The 22,648-nt window shown below is 47.6% G+C and overlaps 2 protein-coding genes across 2 annotated transcripts; both read left to right on the forward strand.

Moving 5' to 3' along the window:
- Positions 1-6,251: 6,251 nt before the first annotated feature.
- LOC119405390 (phospholipid scramblase 1) lies at positions 6,252-11,125 on the forward strand. The gene is made up of 4 exons (XM_037672228.1): positions 6,252-6,501; positions 8,210-8,427; positions 9,117-9,443; positions 11,054-11,125. Exons 1-4 carry the CDS (start codon positions 6,252-6,254, stop codon positions 11,123-11,125), a joined length of 867 nt encoding a protein of 288 aa, XP_037528156.1.
- Positions 11,126-15,348: 4,223 nt separating this feature from the next.
- Positions 15,349-21,835, forward strand: LOC119404737 (phospholipid scramblase 2). The gene is made up of 4 exons (XM_049419378.1): positions 15,349-15,634; positions 18,392-18,609; positions 20,821-21,150; positions 21,761-21,835. The coding sequence occupies exons 1-4, from the start codon at positions 15,349-15,351 to the stop codon at positions 21,833-21,835; spliced, it is 909 nt and encodes a 302-aa protein (XP_049275335.1).
- The last annotated feature ends 813 nt before the right edge of the window (positions 21,836-22,648 follow it).

A 22,648-nucleotide genomic window follows, 5' to 3' on the forward strand; every position in this document is an offset into this window, starting at 1 on the left:
AAGGGAAAGCAAAGCCTCCCTGGGCGCGCTGCTGTCCTAGTGCCGCGCGAGAGACCAACTCAGTGCCACCTGACCAAAAAAAGGAACACAATGCCGACTGCAGCGATCGCACGATACGTAAAGGCGGCTGCACCACGTGACAGAGGTACCAAGTACGACCGCAAAATACAGTCTGCGCAAGGTACCTTCGCTCGAGAAGCGGAAAGTCGAAATCCCGTGCGTCCTGAATTTTTTGTCTTACTTCTTCGAGAGCGGTTGACCAAACGGAGTCACAAATGCCATAGTGGGTGTATAATATACCTAAAATACGAAGAGACGTGGCTGGTTGAATAGGGAAACGGAGCTAAGTTCGGAGAGCCAATGAACAGATACCGGGATTTGGAGAAATCGCCCCGGTGCGCACCGGGGCACCAATGCGCTACGATGATTGGACGAAACGGTGCACCGGGGCGCCCCGGTGCGATTTCATGAAGATGCCAATAACGCACGACCAACGGAGCCAGTTTCGCAAATTGCTCCGCACCATCAAGCCTCATTATGCAACATCCGCAAAAGCACTGACTGCAACCACAGCTCATTTTTTCTTAGGTCCCTTCATACCGTATAGTACAACAAGTTACGGTTTAAAGATAGTAATACATCGCACACAGCCCAAATCTGTTAACCGAACAGCGCAAATGTACAATCACAAGCCCGAGATGACATTTGTACGGGCGATTTGACAGATGACGTGCATTGTCTTTCAAGGAAGGTGTTGACCTGTGGACGTTGCGAAGCGTTTCCGAGGCGGCGTTGTGAGCAGTGATGTACCATGCAGGGAATTTTCCGTTTTTTTAGATGCGTAGCAGCTCTTTGACTAGCCTGTGTAACGCTTTCCGTCCGCACAAACGCGAGGCAACGCGCTTCCCTCGGCGCAGGTGTTGGAGCGCTGCCAAGTAGGTCACGCCGCAGCTGGGCGTTGACGTCACGCACCCCTCGCACGCTTCCCTCCCAGGTCAATGCCACCTAGAAAAATATTCTAGAGGGCGCTGCCCAGGTGCGCGCGTACGTCACTCTCTCCCTCACCCACCGGAGTGCCGCAGCTGCCGGCTCCGACGGCCGCTCGCCTCCCGTGTCCGCGTTTCAAACAAACGTTTACACCAGTAAACGCTACACCGAGTTTCGGTTCAAACGGATCTTCCAGCGCTCACCGCAGCACCCGCGTTAGCGCCGTTCAACCCGTGACGCCACCCATGCGCAACGCTGCTGCTTCGCATCCCATCAGCGTTCCCTTCGGGGAGATTTGCGATAGCAATTGTATGGACACAGCGGGTTTTAAAGAGGATAGTCTTTCTTGGGATACTTGAACGCAGAAATTTTTGTCTGTCTGTCTGTGTCACACGATTCAGCCACCCGGCCAAAGTTTAAGCACTTGCTGAACGCCCAGCCATCTTGAACTGGTAGCTGCGTTCATACTTGTGAACATTGTCGATCAAAAAGCAAATATTACGCATATCTGAGGCGCAACATCAATACGTAAGTATTAGGTGGTGTGTTCCTTTACTAGAAAATACATACGTGCTTAATTCTAAAGACCCTAGTGTTTCTTAGGCTTCGCTGAAAATGCGACGCTATGCACGAAAAAGCCCTCTGCCGACGATATGGTGCTGCCACATGGCAGTCCTGGGAACAGCATCACGGGTGGCCGCGGATGAGACCAGGATTCATGTAGTACTGCCGGCAGAAGACTATCGTCTTTCGACGACATTTGCAGCGAAGCACGCAGATACAACGCGGCCAAGTTTTTGCCTTCGCCGTCATGTTCCGAATATATATATATATATATATATATATATATATATATATATATATATATATATATATATATATATATATATGTGCCGTAAGAAGGAAGAAATGGCTGGAAGAAGCTGACGAGGAAGAAGTGCGCGTGGATAGAATAAAAGGTATGGCGTCTGAGCCACAGCACGTCTACCACATCTAGCGTCATATATATATATATATATATATATATATATATATATATATATATATATATATATATATATATATATATATATATATAAGCCAAAAAGAAAAAAGAATAAATAAGAAGAAAAGTTTCCGAAGCGCGAGACCGTTCCGAACCTGCGACCCCCTCGCTCAGCAGCGCGCCGCCGTCAGACCATTTTGCCCCGCGCCGAACGTCCTCCTGCATATTAACGCGAGCTATTTGTATGTACCATTTACCGCTGGGCATCAAACTCATGCCGCTGGCGGTACGCAGAGCTCGGAGGTTCTTCAGCGTGTTCACTATCGCCCGCGAGATGACGCGAAGAGCGCGGTTTAAAGGTCATCGCCCCGCTTGTGTTTCGCAGCAGTTGGGGTGCGCGCGTCCGACCTTAGCCCTACAGGGCACCCGTGCTCGCGCGCTTATCTCGTGAGGTAGGAGGTTCGTACGTCTTGTGCTTTCACCACAAAGTTTGCGTTGAAGCTATAGGCACTTCGCTCGCTGCATTGGCTGCGTTTGCGAAAGGAGGGAGCCAAAGTATGGACTAGTTGATTGTGCATAGTCGACACTTGCAGCGCGCTACTCAAACACAAAGTAACAACTGTGACAGTTGTTAGTACGCGCTCGTTCTGTGTATACCTATGCGTTCTGTTCGTGCGTCCTTCTTTGTGTATGAGCACTGCAAGTGTTGATCTGTGACAGTTGTTAGTTCGCGATCGTCCTGTGTATGTTCTTTTCGTGCGTCGTTTTGTGTTTGACCAGCGCGCTGCAAGTTTTGAGCTGCTTGCCGTTCTTCGAGTGGCATTCTAATTTGCTGCTATCGCATTTATTGTTTTGCCCTTGCGGCGAAACTGTGACTTTTTTCGGGGTATTGTCTACTGTTATTTTAGCCGAAAGAGAAAAAGATATTCAGGAGCCCTTGGCCTATTGGAAAAAGGGGAGCAAGCGCAACTTGACGCGTGCGTGCCTGACGTATTATACTTTTCTTTCTCTCTCTCTCTTTCTCTATATCGCATTGCAATAGACCCCATAAACCAACCAACCACCATATTACAGTGCATACCGCAGCTGTGTCCAAATAAGCTGTGCGTAAAAAAATGCGCGAATGTTTTACGAGATTTTCGGAAACATTTTATGAAACACTGTGCACCGATACTTGGTGACATCATCTCCGATAACAATGAAGGTCGGGGACCTGACCCAGCCCGAACACTGCTCTCACAGCCAGTTGGTCCGCATGTGAATCAATCAATCAATCAATCAATCAATCAATCAATCAATCAATCAATCAATCAATCAATCAATCAATCAATCAATCAATCAGTGTAATGAAGCTCGACTTACGCATCCAGGAAACAGCGCTGATCTTCTGAGAGAGCAGTGCTGGGCGGTATCGAAGATACATGTATCTTCGATACTATCTTAGATACTCCTTGGGTATCTTGTATCTGTATCGCGATACGTCTCGCAAAACGAGTATCTGTATCTGTATTTCCGATACATTCGATAATGTATCGTGTATCTTAAGATGCAAGATAGTGCTATAGAAACACCACCGTGCGAAACAATAAACGTCGACCTCAATTCCGGTTCCCAAGCTGATATTGCTGCCACTAAGTCACCTGAATAAAACTAACGACAGTGAAAATCTTTCATATTTCCGCCAGAGTGCTCCAGTGAGCACAGGCGATGAGGTGTACGCGTCCTGGTGGAGCAGAGTCCCGTGATGGCGCTCGAGCCATTCTCGACAAAAACAAGCGCGCGAACGTCTACACCCAGCCTACCTTTTGTTTCCCGATGTTTAATTTCTCTTTATTTGTGTGGGTGCCATGACAGTTCGTAGCCACTGTGCCGTGCTGCGTGCGTACCGCAATGCGTGCGGCGTCTTTCCCATAAATTCTCATGCCGCTATACTGTCGTTATCTAAGTTTGTCTTGCGTGGTGCATCGTTGCAAAGTCTCAAGAACACAAGAATAGGGCTGCTTTGCGTCTCGCGGCTTTCACACATCAGCAATTTGAAAGATCTTGTGGATGTAAGCTTGACTTACACACGATGAGATCATAAGCGTGCGCAGGGTTCCCCTTCAGGGGGGGCGAAGGTTCGTCGCAGCGCCCCCCCCCCTATTATGTCAATGTATGCGGCTGCCTTTGCGCCCCCCCTTCTTGCCCCCCCCCCCCCTACAATGTATAGGGCTGACTTTGCGCCCCCCCCCCCTGCGCACGCCTATGGATGAGATTGACTTACATGCATATGAGATTCTAACAGCCGTCGCACTATCGGCGCGGATGCTAGATACAATAGAACAAGCATTTACGTAACAGAAAATATTTTGACGTACTGTATCTTTGTTCTTCCTGCTTGATTATTAAAGTTCTTTAGTCATAATTTGATTGTTAGCAAATGTGCTCTCTTTGCTGTCCTTCGTTTGCATCCCACCTAGTCATCTGCATAGTTTTTGCCCGTCTGTTTATTGTATTTTATCTTTTGTAACCTGCCGCTAAAACACGTACGTTCTCTGTTTTATTCTTATTTTTTAATTGTCTGTATCATTGCTACTATTTACATATATACATTCCATGTGAATTTACTTTCATGTCATGGCGATGTTAAGGACAAATGTAAAATAATCTTAGCGTGCCTAGAGTATACACTGGTGACAAAAATTCTGCTTACGACTTAGCAAAATGGCGAAATTGAGTTTGCGTTATACTATTGGATATTATAAGAAGAAATCTTAAATATGGTAGGAAGGGGATTTAAGAAACATAATGCCAAGTACTCTGTTTTTCTCATTCGCGTCCTCACGAGCCGTTTTATGCTATTTTCCATTAGAACTGAGTTTTCTATTGTCAGACCATAACACGCGAGTTGACGGTACATCATGCTCTATTGTCAGAGCTGTTAGGGGTGCCGCCTGTATCGTGTATATAAAGGGTGTTTCACGTAAATGGAACCAAATGTTTACAAAGTAGTGGTTTACCTCAGCTGAATATTACATGGTTTGCCGTCATGTGGCTCTCGTTAGGATATTTTTATATCGCGCTTAATTTGTTAATTAACTAAGATGAATTATGCAACATTTGTTATATTCACTGTGGGGAGTAATGCTGAAAGGCGAGCTAGTTGGTACAGATACATCGTAATAACTTTTTCCAGTGCAGACTGGCACACGGGCAAAGAGAGGGAACAACACCAGCGCTGTGTCGTTCTCTCTCTTTGCCCATGTGCCAGTCTGCGCTGGAAAAAGTTATTACGATGTCACTTTAGGGCATAGTGCGTTTCGTTATGTTGTAGGGGGCATTCAGAAACGACCTATCTAATTTCTTTAGTGTAAACGTACAGTCGCGCTCAATATATGCTTTCAAAGACTGTACTCATGGCTTTCACTAGCCCTTACTTCCATGACTAAAAGCAGTTCTCTCACTTTGGTATAGTCACAAATAAGAAAATATCATTTAGTTGCGGAAATGAGAACAAGTGGAAGTCATGCGCAATATACGGACTCAAGAGGCCACGCGCTCCCGTGTTGGAAGTCATATTAGCGCGACTGTACATGCTGCCTCGTAATTTCTTCCGGCGTTTAATGAAAGCCCGAGCAATATGACCACGTTACTGCCCTCGTGCCCTACCGTACGGCAGCGCTCTCAAACGTGCTTCCAGCGAAAAACCGGCGCATAGACCATGGCGAAATGAGCGGTTGCTGCTCTATAGGTACAATGGTATTTGCGCCGTCGTGCGGAGGCTTTTTTAATGACGTTCTTGCAAGTAAATGGCAATACACTAGCTGGTCGTCAAGTGGAGCACGGGCATCCATCAATTGCAAAAGTGTCAAGCAAAAACCACTAAGAGCGCAGCGGTTGAAGAGCTGTCATGTTAAGCAGTCAAACAAATCCCAATAAGTCGTTTCGGAATGAAAGTAATATACCTCGAGCAAGAAGGACAGAAATCGTGTGATATACAAACAGATATTTTGTTAAAATTAAACAAAGTTGGTCGCATTTAAGAAGTTTCCAAGTAAACACTATTGTACGTAGGCCTTTGCTGCTTCATTATATACATCTATAAAACAAATTTGCAAATGTATCGAAGTATCTTAAGATACAAATGGCAAGTATCGTATCGGATACAATAGTTCCGGAAGTATCTTGTATCTGTATCTCAAATACCTCTTGCCCGAGTATCTTGTATCGTATCTCGATACAATTTCAAAGTATCTTTGCCCAGCCCTGGAAGAGAGGAGTGGGAGCGTAGCTGCCGCCGATGGCATACGCTCTACCAGTGCCGGCGCCTCAAACCGCGGCGTTCAGGCCCCAGGTGGTGGTAGTACCACCGCCGCCGCCACAAGCTGGACGTCAGCGCCCGGTATGGCTTCGGCCCTTGGTACTGGCGTCCGCACCACGGCTAGAGCTACAGCCGGCCATGCAACCGATTCCGGGGTGCCCCCCGGGTCTGGAGTACCTGGCCGTCGTGGACCAACTCCTCGTGCACCAGCAGCTGCAAGTGTTGGAGAGTACGAGCGCCTCACTCTAAGAAAAAAGGAAGAAAGTGTTCATGTCACTCTTCCTGGTGATTGCCGACTTGTCACAGACAGGCAAAGAACTTTATTTGTGTCCTGAGAAACGGTACTCTTTTAGAGCAACGCTACGGGCCGCTCCTACGTGGGGACGGGGAGGCTTAGCCTCACCACCACATCGTGCGTTCTCTAGGACAGCCCGTATAGTTGTGGTAGAAACTCTTGACTTCGTAAGGCCAGAGTCCCAATCCTCTTCCGCGAGCCGACTAGGGCCCCCCGTAACGAGGGTCACCGCCAGAGCATGTGTTTAGAGTTACTAACCTCCGCGCAGAGGACAGGTAGATTCGAAAGCCTCTGAAGAGACGATGCTGAGGAAAGATAGACCAGGATACGACTTGTCAAATGTATAAGTATCTTTAAAGACGCACATTAACTCTCATTTGGAGAGTCGCGCCTCCCACGACACTACGAAGAGAGCTTAACGATTTCCAAAAAGAGCTAGCGTAGATCTCTAAAGATAGTTATATATGTAAGAAGTCAGGAGTCGCCAAAAAGAGCGAAAGGGATTTTTTTTTCGTCGTACTGTCACGAACCTCGCATTCATTAAGACACCAGCGGTATCTGCCACCCAATGTATCGAATCAGGGCGTTATATTCCCTCCCTCCCTCCTCTCTTTAAGGTGAAAGCCTTAGATGCCTCATCAAACGCGAGCATTGACCGGTGACGTCGCCGTCCCGCGGCGTTGAGTACAACACTAGTAATGAAATAAAATCATCATATGATGACATCATGACGGCACAGATCGCCATAATTTGTGACGTCATTATGACGTCACGTGGCGTAGCGTCACATGATGACGTCGTCACATTACATCGTAGCTTGGTCACAGGAGGGCCGATCACAGAGGCAGTGCAAAACCAGGTGAGGTTCCTCCGATCCTGGAGGCAGTGCAAAACCACGTTAGGCGCAGAAAGCATTCGAAGAGGGGTGGGGGAGAATCAATGCATCGACTGAGAAGAAAATTAAGAAGATGGCTTTCGCCTTCGAGTCGTCTTAGGCGAATGCATGAGGGACCCTGCGAGTTTTTTTTTTCTTTTCTTTTTCTTTTTCTGCCAGAGCGGGGGTGATCTTATAGACGTCGTCACCCTAAGTAAATGGGGAGCTGGAGGAAGTGAGGGGGGGGGGGGGAGAGGTGATTAGCGCGATGCCACCTGGGTGAGAAGGCAGGGAGCTAGTGCCTGGATTTGAAAGGTCAATTACACGTTTTTCGTATTTTTATAGGACAAACAAGGCCTAATCGATGGAATAAATAGATAGGGTGTGAACGGAAAATCGCAATGAAAGGACGTGGAGGGCTATCAAGTAATTGGAGTTCCTTTACCGTTTACGGCTACAACGTCGACGTTTTGTCCGCCGCGAAGTTACAGTGGTTACAGTACTTGGCTGCTGACCTGGACGTCGCGGGTTCGATCTCGGCTGTGGCGATTGCATTTCGATTAGATCAAAATGCTAGAAGGACCTGTGCTGTGCGATGTCGGTGCACGTTAAACAACACCTGATGGTCGAAATTTCCGGAGTGCTTCACTACGGGGTGCCTTATAATCATACCATGCTTTTTTTTTTTCACGCAGAATCCAAGCTAGAATAACTGTCAATTACTAACGGCGATGTTTTCGTCTCCTGTCACTGGTGGCGCGCGCGCAGTGTTGGTGCCGTACGAGCAGCAGAACCGGTACGTGGTGAAGAATAGCATGGGCCAGTTCGTCTTCATGGCCATCGAAGAGAGCGACCTGGCGAGCCGCTGCTGCTGCGGCAACTGCCGGCCCTTCGAGATGCCGCTGTTCGACTACCGCAGCGTCGAAGTGATGCGCCTATTCCGACCGCTGCGTTGCACCTCCTGCCTTTGCTTGTGTTGCCTACAGGTATTTCTTGCGGGTTCACGATGACGCCAAGTGTAGCGCGAAAGTTGCCATCTATTCGGGGGCAGCACCAGGATATTTCCCCCTAAAGAGTTGGGGGGACTCGGGGGGGGGGGGGGGGGGGGCGCTAGCGGATGAAGTCTTCAGGCCAGAGATCGCTATGTTAGGGTGAGCACCTTCCTACCAGCGAAATGCGAGACACGTTGACCTGGAGGGAAGTAAAGGTGGGGGAGGGGGGGAGGCTAGAGTAATTTATTATTTAACCAGTGGCGAGAAATTTCCTCTTGCAATATTTTACCTTCTCTGAAAAAGGGAAACGGACTAACTGATACAAATTAGGTTCAAATGCTTGTCCGTGCAAATACTCTCTGCATCACTGTAATATGCTGCGACACGAAACAAAGTTCTTGATATCTGCATAAAAATTCGGCAACCAAAAGAATACTCACTTACAGGTAACTCACTTACAGGTCACTGACTAATTAAGCTCATGCTAATTATGATTATATTAATTACGGGTGTACTAATTAGCATCGTGTTAATTAAGACTTTGCTAATCATCTAGGTCGGCCACAAGCTCCGCCCTTAATCCAGCTTCGCAGCACCAGTGCAAGCTGCCCACATTTTCGTACCTCTTTCGGGACAGTCCCGCGAGTCGCGGGATGGTTGGTCACCCTACTCTGTGCATGCAGCTGATGGAAGTGCACGCTCCACCGGGCACCGTCATCGGCTCGATCCTGCAGGACATCAGCCTGCTGCCTCGCTTCTCGGTGCTGGACAGCGCCGGCAATGCGGTCCTCTCCATCGAGGGCCCCTTCTGCACGTCGGCCGTGTTCTGCAACGACGTCGTCTTCGACATCTTCACCAGAAACGGCCACGTCAAGATCGGCACGATGTCGAAGAACTGGGGCGGCGTGCTCCGCGAGGCGTTCACGGACATCGACAACTTCACGGTGACCTTTCCCATAGACCTGGACGTCAGGTTGAAGGCCATGCTGTTGGCCGCTCTGTTCCTGATCGTAAATGACTCGATTTATTTATTTATTTATTTATTTATTTATTTATTTATTTATTTATTTATTTATTTATTTATTTATTTATTTATTTATTGCATCTAACTTTCCAACGTAACCAACTTGCTGTGAGAAACACCGATACCGTAGTCGGGGGCAAAGGCGTAGGTTTCCCATTTATGCGGGGGAGGGGGAGACCCGAGGGGAAGGGGGGTATTTAGAAGAGCAGCTTGTTTGGCGAGCTGGTACTGCATCATTGTAGAAAGTAGCACGAAAAACGGAGACAAGGAACGGAGCGCACGTGCACAGCGAAAACTATCAACTGATTTTTATTGAGAAATATCTACATATATATATATATATATATATATATATATATATATATATATATATATATATATATAATATATATATATATATATATATATATATATATATATATATATATATATATATATATATATATATATATATATATATATATATATGACGTGGTCAAAAGTTAAAGAGCAAGTTAGAGGGTTTCGTGGAGTGGTTAGCGCTCAGAAAGTCCATTTCATTGGCATGCAACATTTAGTTGGACTAACTCTGCATCGTCATTGTTATGATAATCAAAATCTAGAAGTTCGTTTACGCAAGGTTCATTGCAGTAGTATACGACACATATGGAACAAGATTGAGCCGCTAATTAGTGTTGCTAAATATCTCGTTGATACGGGAACCGGAGTACGAAGCGTATAAAGCGAATACCGTATTATCCAAAGCGGGCTTCAAAAAATATGAAGACGGCCGTGCTCGTTAACAAACTCAATAGTAAAGGTTCGTGTGGCGTTTCAAGTCGTCGGTGTGGCAGCGACCTTCTCCGCTCTCGGCTGGTGGCGATTTATCGGCACTGTTGACGCAGGATATGCACTGCTGTGGGCGTGTCGCACCTTATTCGTGGGTCGACTGTTATTTAATACACTGTGATATAAAGCTACGAGCTTTAGAAATACCAATAAAGATATCAACTTCTGCAGTCGTGCTATTTATGTGCAAACGTGTGGCAAACAAAGGGCACATTATCCTGAGAAACGTATTACGAGTGGTATCAAAGAAATTCTACTATATTGGCAGCAGCACCTTTCAGAAGCCAAATACAAAGGGCGGCACTGGCTCATTGTTGTAAAACAGATTAGTCGTCAAGTAGGCCCGAGACAACCTGTCGATGTGACGTAATACGGGGCTTTCCACAAGCCTTAATCAACCAATAACAACATCTGGTAACGTCCATCATTACCATGGTTATCATTGGTGACGTTCCAGTCTACATGCGTGCTTCTGACAGTTGTCTTTCCTGTAAAACAGAAAATTGCAGATGTGGGCTTCTCCCCAATTAGACAGTTATTGCAGAGAAGTTAGAGTTAAAGGGGCTTTTTGGTTGTCGAAAATCTGAATGCACTAATTAAAATAAAATCGTATATACGTTGATATTTATGTTTATTTACACTTACAGGTGCGACATATAGAGGCACTTTGTGGTATGTCGCTGTGCCGAAAAGTTTTAAAACTGCGTTAAGAAAAATGATTTTGAAAATTCTCGCGTGCTTTGCGTGAAATTTCGGTATCATTCGCAGGATTTCATCTTCTTCGAGAGCGGCGCCGGCGGTCCAAATGTGCCGGATCTTCCCGGGAACGTAATAAACTAATGTATTTCGCCGTCCTTCGATGACGTCACCGCACCTTTACCAGGCGTTGTACCGAGCTTCTTTTTGGGCCAGTATGGCTCCATCATCGACGTCATGTGAACTATAGGTTGGCCATTCGGGCGTGAAACACGTTTTCGAGGCGTATAGTGAAAGACTAAAAAAAATCTGCCGCAACTAAGTATATACTTTTTAAAATGTGTACTTTTCTTATAGTGCAGGCCTTACGCGCACTGGCAAGGCCGGCCTTATCCCATAAAGCACCGTAAGCTAGCTTCACCTGTGGCACCCCCCCCCCTCTGTTTTTTATTTTTTTTGACGCGATAGCGTTAAAGAGCTCGTTTCGCAGTAATTCCGGTGTTGGCATCGGTATCGGCGTCGGTGTCGACGTCGTTGGCTGTGAGCGAAAAATCGAAATATATGCAAACAAAATTCTTCGATTCGAGTGGCAATCGAACCCAGGTCTTCTGTGTGGCAGGCAACTGTTCTACCACAAAGCCGTGCCAGTGCTTGAAACTGAGAGAAAAAAAAACCCTACACAGGTGCTATATAGTGCGAGGAGACACGTTAACACATCTAATATTGCTTGTCAGAAGCGTAGAATCGCGCCAGGCGTCAAAACCTGTGAATTGTGCAACGAATGGGTGTTTCAAAGGCCTACCCATTACAACGCGCTCAGGCATAATTAATCATCATCAGCAGCAAAAGCATCAACAAAGTGTGCAGCTGCGCAGGTGCGTGTGCTGCCTTACGAACGCTTAGTGAGTACTTCGCCAATTCGTAAAACCATAGAGTTTCCTCAAATTAACTAGAGGGGACTCTGGCGCTGCAATCGTTCAGCCACCATGGGAATGATGAGTAGTACGCGGATTTGCCTAGTCTTCGTGCTTGCGGGCTTCGAACGCACTTGTGGCTTTTTTTATTGTTGTGTTTTGGTTTTATTTCGGATAAAAAAAATGGATCGTTGTGAACTTCGTGACCAGATTTGAAATGGTGAGCCTAAACGGGTTAAAGTAGTGAAGTGGAACTGCTGACTTTTGCTGAACTTCGTTTTGCGACAAAGCGGATGCAGGCGACGCGGAGCCAAACGGAGCCGAAAGAACGAAGCTTAGACAAATCCGTGTACTACCCATCATTCCCATGCTGGCTGAAGCGCCATGCGTTGCAGCTCCCATAGACACTAGCGCCAGAGTTCCCTCTAGTGTATTTATAGGAAACTCTATGCGTAAAACAAAACAAACTATGCTGTAGTGGGCACTTCGCAACTGTACTCGCAGTAGGCATCCTAGCATAGTTTGAAACGGCCCATGTTACGCGCACAAACGTTCCTTTCCTTGAAGTACGGTTGAGGTGTCAATAAGCGAAGACAGGTTAGCGATTGAGAAGGCGATGCGAACGGGGCCAGATTAGGCTATGGCGTTCTACTCTTGAAGGCCAAGCTCGACCGTCCTCCAAGTTTTTATTATTATTATCTACAACAGGTACTACATTATGCTAAAAAAAAGTCAATAGTTACACGAAATTATTGTCAATACAGCTGAAAGGCTGCATTAAAAGCATCAGCTGTTTTAGGCACCGAAGCACTCCGTACAGCTGGCTGACCAGCAAAGTTGAAGCGTGTGACCCCGGTGTTTATCATTGGGTTAATACCGACGGTTCACTGAAGTCTTTTTCAATTATTGGTTACCTCTGTAGAGAGATCCTAATTGGTGTTTGCCGCCCGTGTGTTCCCTTCTTCATTTTCAGTAGACCAGTAGTGAGTAGTGGGGTTTGCCCAATTTCTGTGACACACACTCGCTAGGAGTTTTCGAGCACATAGAATGCACAAATTTTTGTTTCGGCTTGCCATCTCCGGCTTCGCTATAAAAAAAGAAAAAAAAAAGCAAACGCGAATTGAGCATGCATGCTTCATTTCGTGCTCTTTGTTGCACTAAACCGGAAAGCTAAGTAAAGTCACAGGGGCACGCGGTGGAAATTCTTTCTTGAAAGTCGACTTACAAGTTCGGAGTTTGATATATTTAAGCTTCGTGCACGTCTCTGCCAACGTTTATACGCCATTCATCACCATCTACCCCTTTACTCTCTTCCACTACTTTTTTGCGTTCGCTCTTTACAAATGTATCGATAACTTTAAATCAACCGCCCTCTTCTTTTTGGGTTTGTGCCACAGTTTGCAGTTATCTTAAGTGACAAGAATATAGCAGAGTGGGTCGGGGAGCAAACGGGTGTTAAGGACATGTTAGTCGAAATCAAGAAGAGATGGGCGTGGGCAGTGCACGTAGCGCATAGGCAAGATGACCGCTGGTCATTAAGAGTAACTGTTTGGATTCCAAGAGAAGGCGATCGCGCGATGATGAGGCAGAAAGTTAGGTGCGCAGATGAGATTAAGAAGTTTGCGGTGATAACGTGACCGCAGCAAGCACAGGACCGGGTTGATTGTCGAAACGTGGCAGAGGCCTTTATCCTGCAGTGGGCGTAGTCAGGCTGATGATTATGGTCATGGAGTTATCATCATCTCCATGGCTCAGCTGCTAAATTTCGCGCGCCTCGTGCCGGCGCGGGGTCTAGCGGGCCGCAGGCAGCAGTTGGCTACGAACGCTGCCGTTGGAGACTGGCACGCCCGTAGTTCGCGCCTGCGACATTGTTCCCAGCAGCTTGGGTGAGTGGCCTTTCTTCGCAGCGATTCGCACCGCATAGTAGACATTGATACCCCAACTATTTCATGTTATTTTACCTTATTGATGGACAGCTTGGGTCTCGAGACTTTCCCTGTTCTCTTGGGCTACTAGCTGATGGTCTGCCACGCACATGGGCGTCCAGAGGGAGCGGGGGGTGGAACTAATCAGAGGGAGCGGGGTGGGAACTAATCAAGCTACCCAGCTTGATTAGTTCACTCAGGTCCCGCATATGCGTGTGAAACAGCCTTCAGGATGACCAGCCAACTTAGCACGTTACACACCATTGACTAATCTTGTCAGTAATGTAACGGCAGTGACAGAAAGGCTGCTTGTGCTGATTGCCCCCCCCCCCTTTCTTGCTGATATGACCTGCACCCCCCCCCCCTCCCTGCAAAAAGTTCTGCGGACGCTCTTGGCCACACATTAAAAAGAACCCCTTCTCTGTCCAATTCAAGACACTGGTTGACGCGTTTGGTCGCTGCATTTATTACTTTGCCTTTTCTTTGTACACTAACAGTAAGGGTTATGCTCAGTGACGGTGCACATATGCGTTGACCTGACGTCATTCGCTCGCGTGCATTCATGTGGATGTGCACGCGTGCTTGTGAGATCATTCGTGGTAAGATGACGTCACTCGAATGCGTGTGTGTTCTGACGGCACCCGCGGCTAGATATCCATGGGTCGATCGATCCGCCTTTCTCATTGTGCCACGGCGCATGCGCCCTTCTCCTGGTGGGAAAGTCGCGAAACGCAGCACGCCTTTCGATCTCGGAGGCTTTTGTTCTGGCGAGCCCGGTCGCCCCGGATCACATCGCGAAGCTACGCCGCCCTTTCAAAACGGCACAGGGCTTCACAGGAAAATGAAAAATGCGGATTGGTCGGTCTGTCTGTCAAAATGGCTCGAAGTTAGCTAAAGAAACGCCTTACGCATGTATAGTAGAGAGTTTGTCTGTCCCGCACACGACTATACGCAAAATGTTTTGCGTGTACCGGAAAACCGGGTGTGAACTGCACGCGCCCAGTAAACATGGCCGCGCCACCGAAAGCGATTACCGTCCGCCTCGAATCTATCAAATGGCTGTGCTGCGCTCTGTAGCTCGTTAGCTCTGAAGTGACGGTTTTATTTGCTTTAGATTCATGTCCTTAAGCTTCGACAGCAAAACATTCGTGTCCATTAGGCACTGTTTTCGAGAGCCATATACTCAAATAATCAATGCTGTAGGCATAGCGAGGGGTAAGCCCGGAATCTCGGAGGACATAGATTACGTCTTTGTTAGTTCTTTTTTTTATCCTCCATAGGTGGCGCCACTTGACGTGGCGGCAGCTATGGCACACTCTACCCGGTATTATGCTACGCCTTCGCGCTACCAGAATACCGGACGGACTAAAAGACGCTAACAGTACCACCGTTTCTCCAAGTGATACGCAGGGTCACGGCTAAGACAATCAAGCAAGAACGTCACTGAGCGGGGCGTCGCCAAAGCACGATGCAACCGACACGCCCACAGGCCGCGACCGCTAGACCCCAGGCTCCGCCTGTTAGACCCATGGCAGCGATGACCTCACCTAGGCCGGCAGTGATCCCGGTGGCCGGTGGCGCTGGAGCGCCGGCGAGACCAGTCATAATGGTCATGCCTCCTGTAGTGACCGTGCCACCAGGCGGCGTCAGAGCGCCATCGGCAGCCATTCAGGGCGTGAGACAGGGCATCCCATTTGTGCAGATGCCGGTGCAGGTTCCCGAATTGGAACCTATCCCGGGATGCCCTCCCGGACTCGAGTACCTGACGCGCATCGACCAGCTGCTCGTGCACCAACAGCTTCAGATCCTGGAAAGTAGGCGAACGTTCTACTGTGGCCGCTTTCGTTATTAGAAAACTCGGATAAAGCGAATTGTCTTCTATAACGAACACGCCAAGCTTACTGGCCGACACCCATTTTGAGTTATTTTCTCAGGCTATGTCGAACCAGCGACATCTGTAGCAGGTGACCTAAAGGGCCTCTAAACCATCCGGAGGTCGAAATTTAGTTGTGTCGCAGCTGTGCACGAGTCTACAACGAACACGTAGTCGTGAGAATTTTTCTAAACGGTGCCGGTGATAGCGGAGTTACACGCGTCTGATGATCAAATCGCGGCCATCGCTCGTTTCGCTCTTTCCTTCGATGCGCTCCGTTCGTCTCTCCTCCTCGCAGAATGATCCTCCTCACCGTGTGAGGAGGAAGAGCAGGGAGCGCGCGTATATCTGCCGCAGACGAACAGGTTCTTTTTGTTGCTAACACGACGAGTTGCGGGTGCTGACGTCACGACCAACGCTGGAGAAAGCGAAAGGCCCGGAGAGAAGAAGCACGGGATTGTTTTTCTATATTGTGGCGCGCCGGCGGCTCGTAGCGCTGCCGCGTTTGGCATTGTTGGTCGTGACGGCATTCTGAACTCGATGCGCGTGTTTGCTTAATAATAATAATAATAATAATAATAATAATAATAATAATAATAATAATAATAATAATAATAATAATAATAATAATAATAATAATAATAATAATAATAATAATAATAATAATAATTGTTGAGGTTTCAGGTCCCAAAACCACGATACGATTATGAGAGACGCCGTAGTGGGAAGCTCCAGAAATTTCGGCCATCTGGGGTTCTTTAACACGCACCTAAGTCATGTACACGGGTGTTATTTGCATTTCGCCCCCATCTAAATACGACCACCGTGGCAGGGAATCGACGAAAGATTCACAGAGCCTTTTGAATAAGAAATGAAATCTTGAAGGGTGAACTTGTCGGCTAGTTGGTTGAACGTAACGTAGGGGGAAACAGCGCGAGGACCAGGACAAAAATAGGCACACATATAACCACACGTAGCGCTGACTGGCAACTGAAGTTTATTGCGGCGAACAACGTAAATAAATACATATCCACGTATCAGCCAAGCATCGAACCCGCGCCCTCGAGCTTAGCAGCGCGACACCCTACGTGCTATAAGGCTACTACGGCGGGTCACGCGTGTTTACTTGAAATGTAAGAAAGATTCCAGAGGTGACTTAGGTGCCCTTCAAAGGCGCTCGCACGTCGCGTGCGCAGCATTCCGAAGAATTGTTAAGGAAGCCAAATCTTCCCCCTTAGCGTCTATATAGGCATAAGGCGTGTTAGCATAAAGGTGTATTCTTAGTGTAAATATCTGAGTAAGTATGCAGGGGAGTGGGGGGGGGGGGGTCAATAATAACGTTTCTCAATTATTGACACAATTGAAATTGTTTTTCGCAATTATTGTACGTAATTTATTAACCGTGTTGGTCTGCACACGCTTGCTTTTGTATAAGCATCACGCTAACATTCGGTTACGGTCAATTATTGCACTTACCTTTCTAATCTCGAACGTTTCTGTGCAATCGTAAGTTATATATACCTCATGTTTGTTTCGTTAATTATATTGTGGTTTTTTTAGCCTTAGTTGCTATCTGAATCGATCTAATTTTTTATACGTGTCATAAAAGGAGGTCCCCTGACTCTTCTTACTTTAGGACCCCCTTCTGTATTGTACACGTTATATAATAAAAAATTGTGATAACGCCCCAATAATCTTGAAAGCCACTACATGCATGCGACATTGTCGCGTCGCACTCGTGAAACTAACGGTAATGCGCCACGAAGGCGCGTCGGATTAATGCGCCAGGCGAGGGTAGATCCAAAGATTCGAGTCGACTCGCACGGAGCATGTAAGCGCTGGCGCGTCGCATTAGGCGCCGTGGGAAGAAAGAATCAGCGGTGCAGCCGCTGTGCGCCCTTCGGGCTGTCGACACGAAGACTTCTCGCCACAGTCTGTGCACTACCGCAAAACGGTTACGCCGGATATGAAGCCTGGTGCGCAGGCACTTCCTTTATGCGACACCAGGTGACGCCCTGTAACGAGTAAACGCTGCTTCTGAGTTCACCCGTTAAAAAACCCTTTGCGAAACGCATTATGATCGACTGTCTATAAATGCGTGAAATTTACATAATTTGATCTCAAGGTTCTGGCGACCAAAGTTAAAGCAAGTGGATATTTTAGAATAAATTATGGTGTATTCTACAGAAATTAATTGTAATTACAACGTAAAATAGTTATCTAATTATTGTACTGTCAGTCCCTCGTGCTATACTTCTTCATAAACCGAAATCAACTACCCACTTAAATTACATGCGATAGCTATACGCTGGCAGCGAGCATTCCTAAAAATCTTGAAATTCCTTCCTAAACGCCCAACGTTTCGTCAAACACGGTACTGCTTTGACCAAAGGAATCGTGTGTAGCAAAGTGTTTCTACCAATAGTGATATCAAGGAACTCTAGGCAACAAGAACACTTAGTTTACTTTTAGCTCAGTATCTGCGGTCTCTTCTTTGCCAATAGTGCTCAGAAATCGCATCAGTAAGTCGCGTCTCCAAACGTCGACGCCGTGTCGCAGAAAGATAAATGGCAAAGCCACATTATTGCCATCATGGCAACCATGTCTCATCGCCTTTTCCGAATGCGCGTGGCAATGCGACACCGTCGCATGCAGTTTGAGGCATCTGACGCCGTATAATGCCTTACGGCGCTCGCAGTGCTGGTGCCGTACGAGCAGCAGAACAAGTACGTCGTCAAGAACACCATGGGCCAGTTCATCTTCATGGCGAACGAAGAGAGCGACCTGGCGAGCCGCTGCTGCTTGGGCAGCTGTCGTCCCTTCGAGATGGCGCTGCTCGACTACCGCAGCGTCGAAGTGATGCGCCTCTACCGGCCACTTCGCTGCGACAGCTGCCTATGTTTTTGCTGCCTGCAGGTATACATATAGACGCATGTAACGATCGGAGGATATGTTATTGCACTAGCAGTTATATGGACACTCGATGCGCATTTTAGCCGTCGCCGTAGCCGTCATGTTCCGTATAAAGTCGCATCGTCCTGCGCATTGTGCGAACGAAACCTTACGACGCCTGCAGACGGGCGCGCCTCAAGCAGAGACATGCAACGCGCCGGCAGGCTCTGTCGGGCGAAAGAGCATGAAGGAGGGGGAAGGGGGGCTGCGTCGCTCGGGCAGCAACTGAGAACTTCGATAAAAAGGGCGCGACCGCGCGGGCTTTCTCGACAGATAGCACGAAAGCCGATTCGCTCACTGAAGCGGCTGTATTCCCTTACGAGAGCGTTCTGCAGAGTTGCGAGAGGTCAGATCCTAATGTAGTTAGCTGCTAGCCTTAATTCGTATAACATTCCAATTTGTTGCTATCGCATTCATTACTTCGCCCTTGCTCCGAAAGTGACTTTTTATCGTCTCATTTCATTTCTTAGGGACTATACACGCGCTATCCGCACACCCGCTCCGCACGTGGCGGGACACCTGCCGCCCGCAAACGGAGGAGGAAGTACAGGAACGACGCCAATCGTCGCACACGGGGTACCGGTTTTTCCTCCGTTTGCGCGCGGCAGGTGTCCCACCACGTGCGGAGCGGGTGTGCGGATAGCGCGTGTACAGTCCCTTACACCGTTCCCTGTTGTCGGCTTCATCCTCGCCGGGCTAGAAGCGGTGCATATTGTAGTCGGGTTTCAGAAAGAAAAAGAACTAGATGGTTACAATTACTTCTCGTAGAATGATGGTTGATTACAGTTACGAATTAGTGCCCCGATAGAGCAATCCAGGAAATACTGAAAGGCAACTGATTACTTCTACGACATATTCTTCATGCCTTTTAGTAACAGTGTGCAAGTACAGTATAATAGAAAGATCGAAGCGCATTGCTGGGCCCCTTGGTTGGGGCAAAGGTGGCCATAACCTTGCACATTTGCTGACCCCCCCCCCCCTCCATCTCTTTGTGCACGTTTATGTACGTATCACTGCATTAATTGCTTAAAGGAGTACTGACACGAATTTTAAATATTTTCGGATTATTGCTCTAAATAAAAACAATGGCGTCGAGGACCCTAAAGAGAGTATCGTGGTGCCTGGGAATGCATTGAATGTATTTTTAATACCACTACCTTAAAAAAAGGCACTTTCAGTTTCGATATCCGGGGGGGGGGGGGGCTTTGCAGTGGCGTGTAGACAGTCTGACTTCACGAGGAGACAACTCGCGACGTACTAGCAGCAGATCTGTCAGTCGGACGAAGTGCACGTAAACTATGATGAATGAATTGTCTTCCAGCTACTGCATGCATGGAGGACGCAGAGTTGGCACACCCGGTGAACACTGTTGACTCATCGTGATGATGTCCTTTGCGGTGGGGATGGCTTGCAGATGCTTTGCGACGAAAACTTTTAAATACAAGTAAAATATTTTATACGTGTTAAACTTGCGTACATCGCAGGAAGAGACGAAGGGACGAAGCACCGACATAGACGAGCGCCGACTTCCAACTGGTTCTTTATTTCGAAGAACGTGCATATATAACTACGCACGTACACGAGAGGGTATACACCCCCAAACCACAACACGATAACCAACGACACAGTGCAAGATAGTCCACAAGCGTACAAGAAACGCGGAAAACATTCCAATTCGGAGAAGTGCGCATGTTTGATTGTAGAAACGTCACCTCTTTTTCTGTTAGCGCGATTGTTAGCTGGCGTTTCTACAATCAAACATGCGCACTTCTCCGGGTTGGAATGTTTTCAGGGTTTCTTGCAGGCTTGTGGACTATCTTGCACTGTGTCGTTGGTTATCGTGTTGTGGTTTGGGGGTGTATACCATCTCGTGTACGTGCAGTTATATATGCACGTTCTTCGAAATAAAGAACCAGTTGGAAGTCGGCGCTCGTCTATGTAGGTGCTTCATCGCTTCGTATGTTCCTGCGATGTACACAAGTTTAATATGGAATACCAACTAGCGCGTACACATGCCCTGCTTCAGTTTATACGTGTTGTCTGGCTCCGGTGTGTGCAGAGGGTTAGCACTGCATGCAAGAGAAACTAAAAATTCCCCTTTTGCGAGGCCTCAAAATCGTGTCAGTACTCCTTTAATTACTCGAGCTCAAAGCACATAGTTGCCGCCTCGCTCAGGTGATGGACATTCACGCACCGCCGGGCACCGTCATCGGCTCACTGCGGCAGGAGTGCACCGTCGTGTACCCGCTGTTCTCGGTGCTGGACAGCAGGGGCAACGTGACGCTTCAGATCCAAGGGCCGTTCTGCACGACGGCCATGCTGTGCAACGACATCGTCTTCGACATCACCACCAAGGACGGCAAGACGAAGATCGGCCAGATAACGAAGAACTGGACCGGCATTCTCAGAGAGGCCTTCACCGACATCGACAACTTCACAGTGGTCTTCCCCATCGACCTGGACGTCAGGATGAAGGCCGTGCTGCTCGGTGCGGCCTTCTTGATTGTGAGTATACCTTATAAGAAAAACTCGCACGGCCCCTGATGCATTCGCCGAAGACTACTCGAACGCGAATGCCATCTTATTTTCTTCTGAGTCGATTTTATTGATACCTCCCCCCCCCCTTCCACCGTGGTTTTGCAGTGCCCCCTCCGGGATCGGCCCGCCTTTGACCAAGTGACTCTGTCATGTAATGACGGCGTCATGCGACGTCAAGGTGACATGATAGGGGGACGTCATCACGTAATGATTTTTTTTACGTCACTCGTGTTTGATACCAGTGCCGACGGTCACTTTTCGCGTCACATGACGGTCACTATGACGCCACCTGATGACGTCATCCGGTGGCATCGTCGCTTGGTCATAGGTGGACCGATCCGGGAGGCACTACAAGACCACGTTGGGTGCACGATGTCTTCGGTGGCGGGCTATCAATACAATCTACTGCGAAGAAAAAGAAGATGGCTTTCGCCTTCGAGTCATCTTAGGCGAATGCATGAGGTACCGTGTTACTTTTTTTCTCTGCCATGCAGATAGTATAAAAAAGAAAAGAACAAAACAGCCTTCTATAGTGCTTAGATAAGGCGCTGTAACACTGTGTGGTGTCTGCGTGCAGGACTTTATATTCTTCGAGAACGGCGCCAGCGGCCCCGTCGGCGCCGCTGACCTTCCCGGCAACATCATCAATTAGTAGGTTGCCCGGTGATCGCCGATTTAGCGCTGCGTCCATAGAACCAGCCGAGGCTGCTCAACGAAGCTGCAGGCATCGCAGGCGCCGTGCGCAGTTGGGTGGATGTGGGTGAACGCAGCATCTAATTCGCGTTTTTCATTACAATTGTCGATTAAGCCGGCTGTTCGTGGTTTTCTAGTGCGCGTCCTGCAACGACGCCTTTGTCGCTCAAAGCTCTTAAATTGAGCGAAAGCGGCAGGAAATTCGGATATCAAGTTATATGCGCTTAATGTTTTACATATCTTGTATTGATTTTCGTGTGTAGCTCTTTGTTTAGTGAAGTGAAGCTCTTGGCTTACTATACGCGTTTTTTTTTTCAAAAAAGTGGCAGACCATGTTTGAAGGTTTGTCATGTTTTTGAATGTCGTTCTGTGTCCCCTGTAATATCGCACATAAAGTTCTGTAGCCATGTTTGTAAGGTCCCGTGTCATTTTGCGTAAAACATGCATGTCTTTATATCCGCAATAAATGACGACGAAGAAAAACTGGGGCAGGTTGAATCGGCCTTGCGCAGTAAGTTCAGCATTCGTTTATTCGTTTATTAGTACCTCAAGGGTCCCGAGGGACATTATATGATGGGCGGGCAAGAAAGCATGATAGATAAAAAGAAAGCAAAAAAGCAAAAACAGCACCAACAATAACAACAACAAAAAAAATAGAAAAACAGCAGTAGATCACATTTACAAGGATAAAATATGGCTTTTTACTGCAGTTTTAAATTTGGCAAACTGAGATGACATGGCGATGTGGGCGGGAAGGTCGTTCCAGTCTTGC

This window comes from Rhipicephalus sanguineus, chromosome 9 (genome assembly GCF_013339695.2).
Source record: "Rhipicephalus sanguineus isolate Rsan-2018 chromosome 9, BIME_Rsan_1.4, whole genome shotgun sequence".
NCBI classification, from domain to species: Eukaryota; Metazoa; Arthropoda; class Arachnida; order Ixodida; family Ixodidae; genus Rhipicephalus; species Rhipicephalus sanguineus.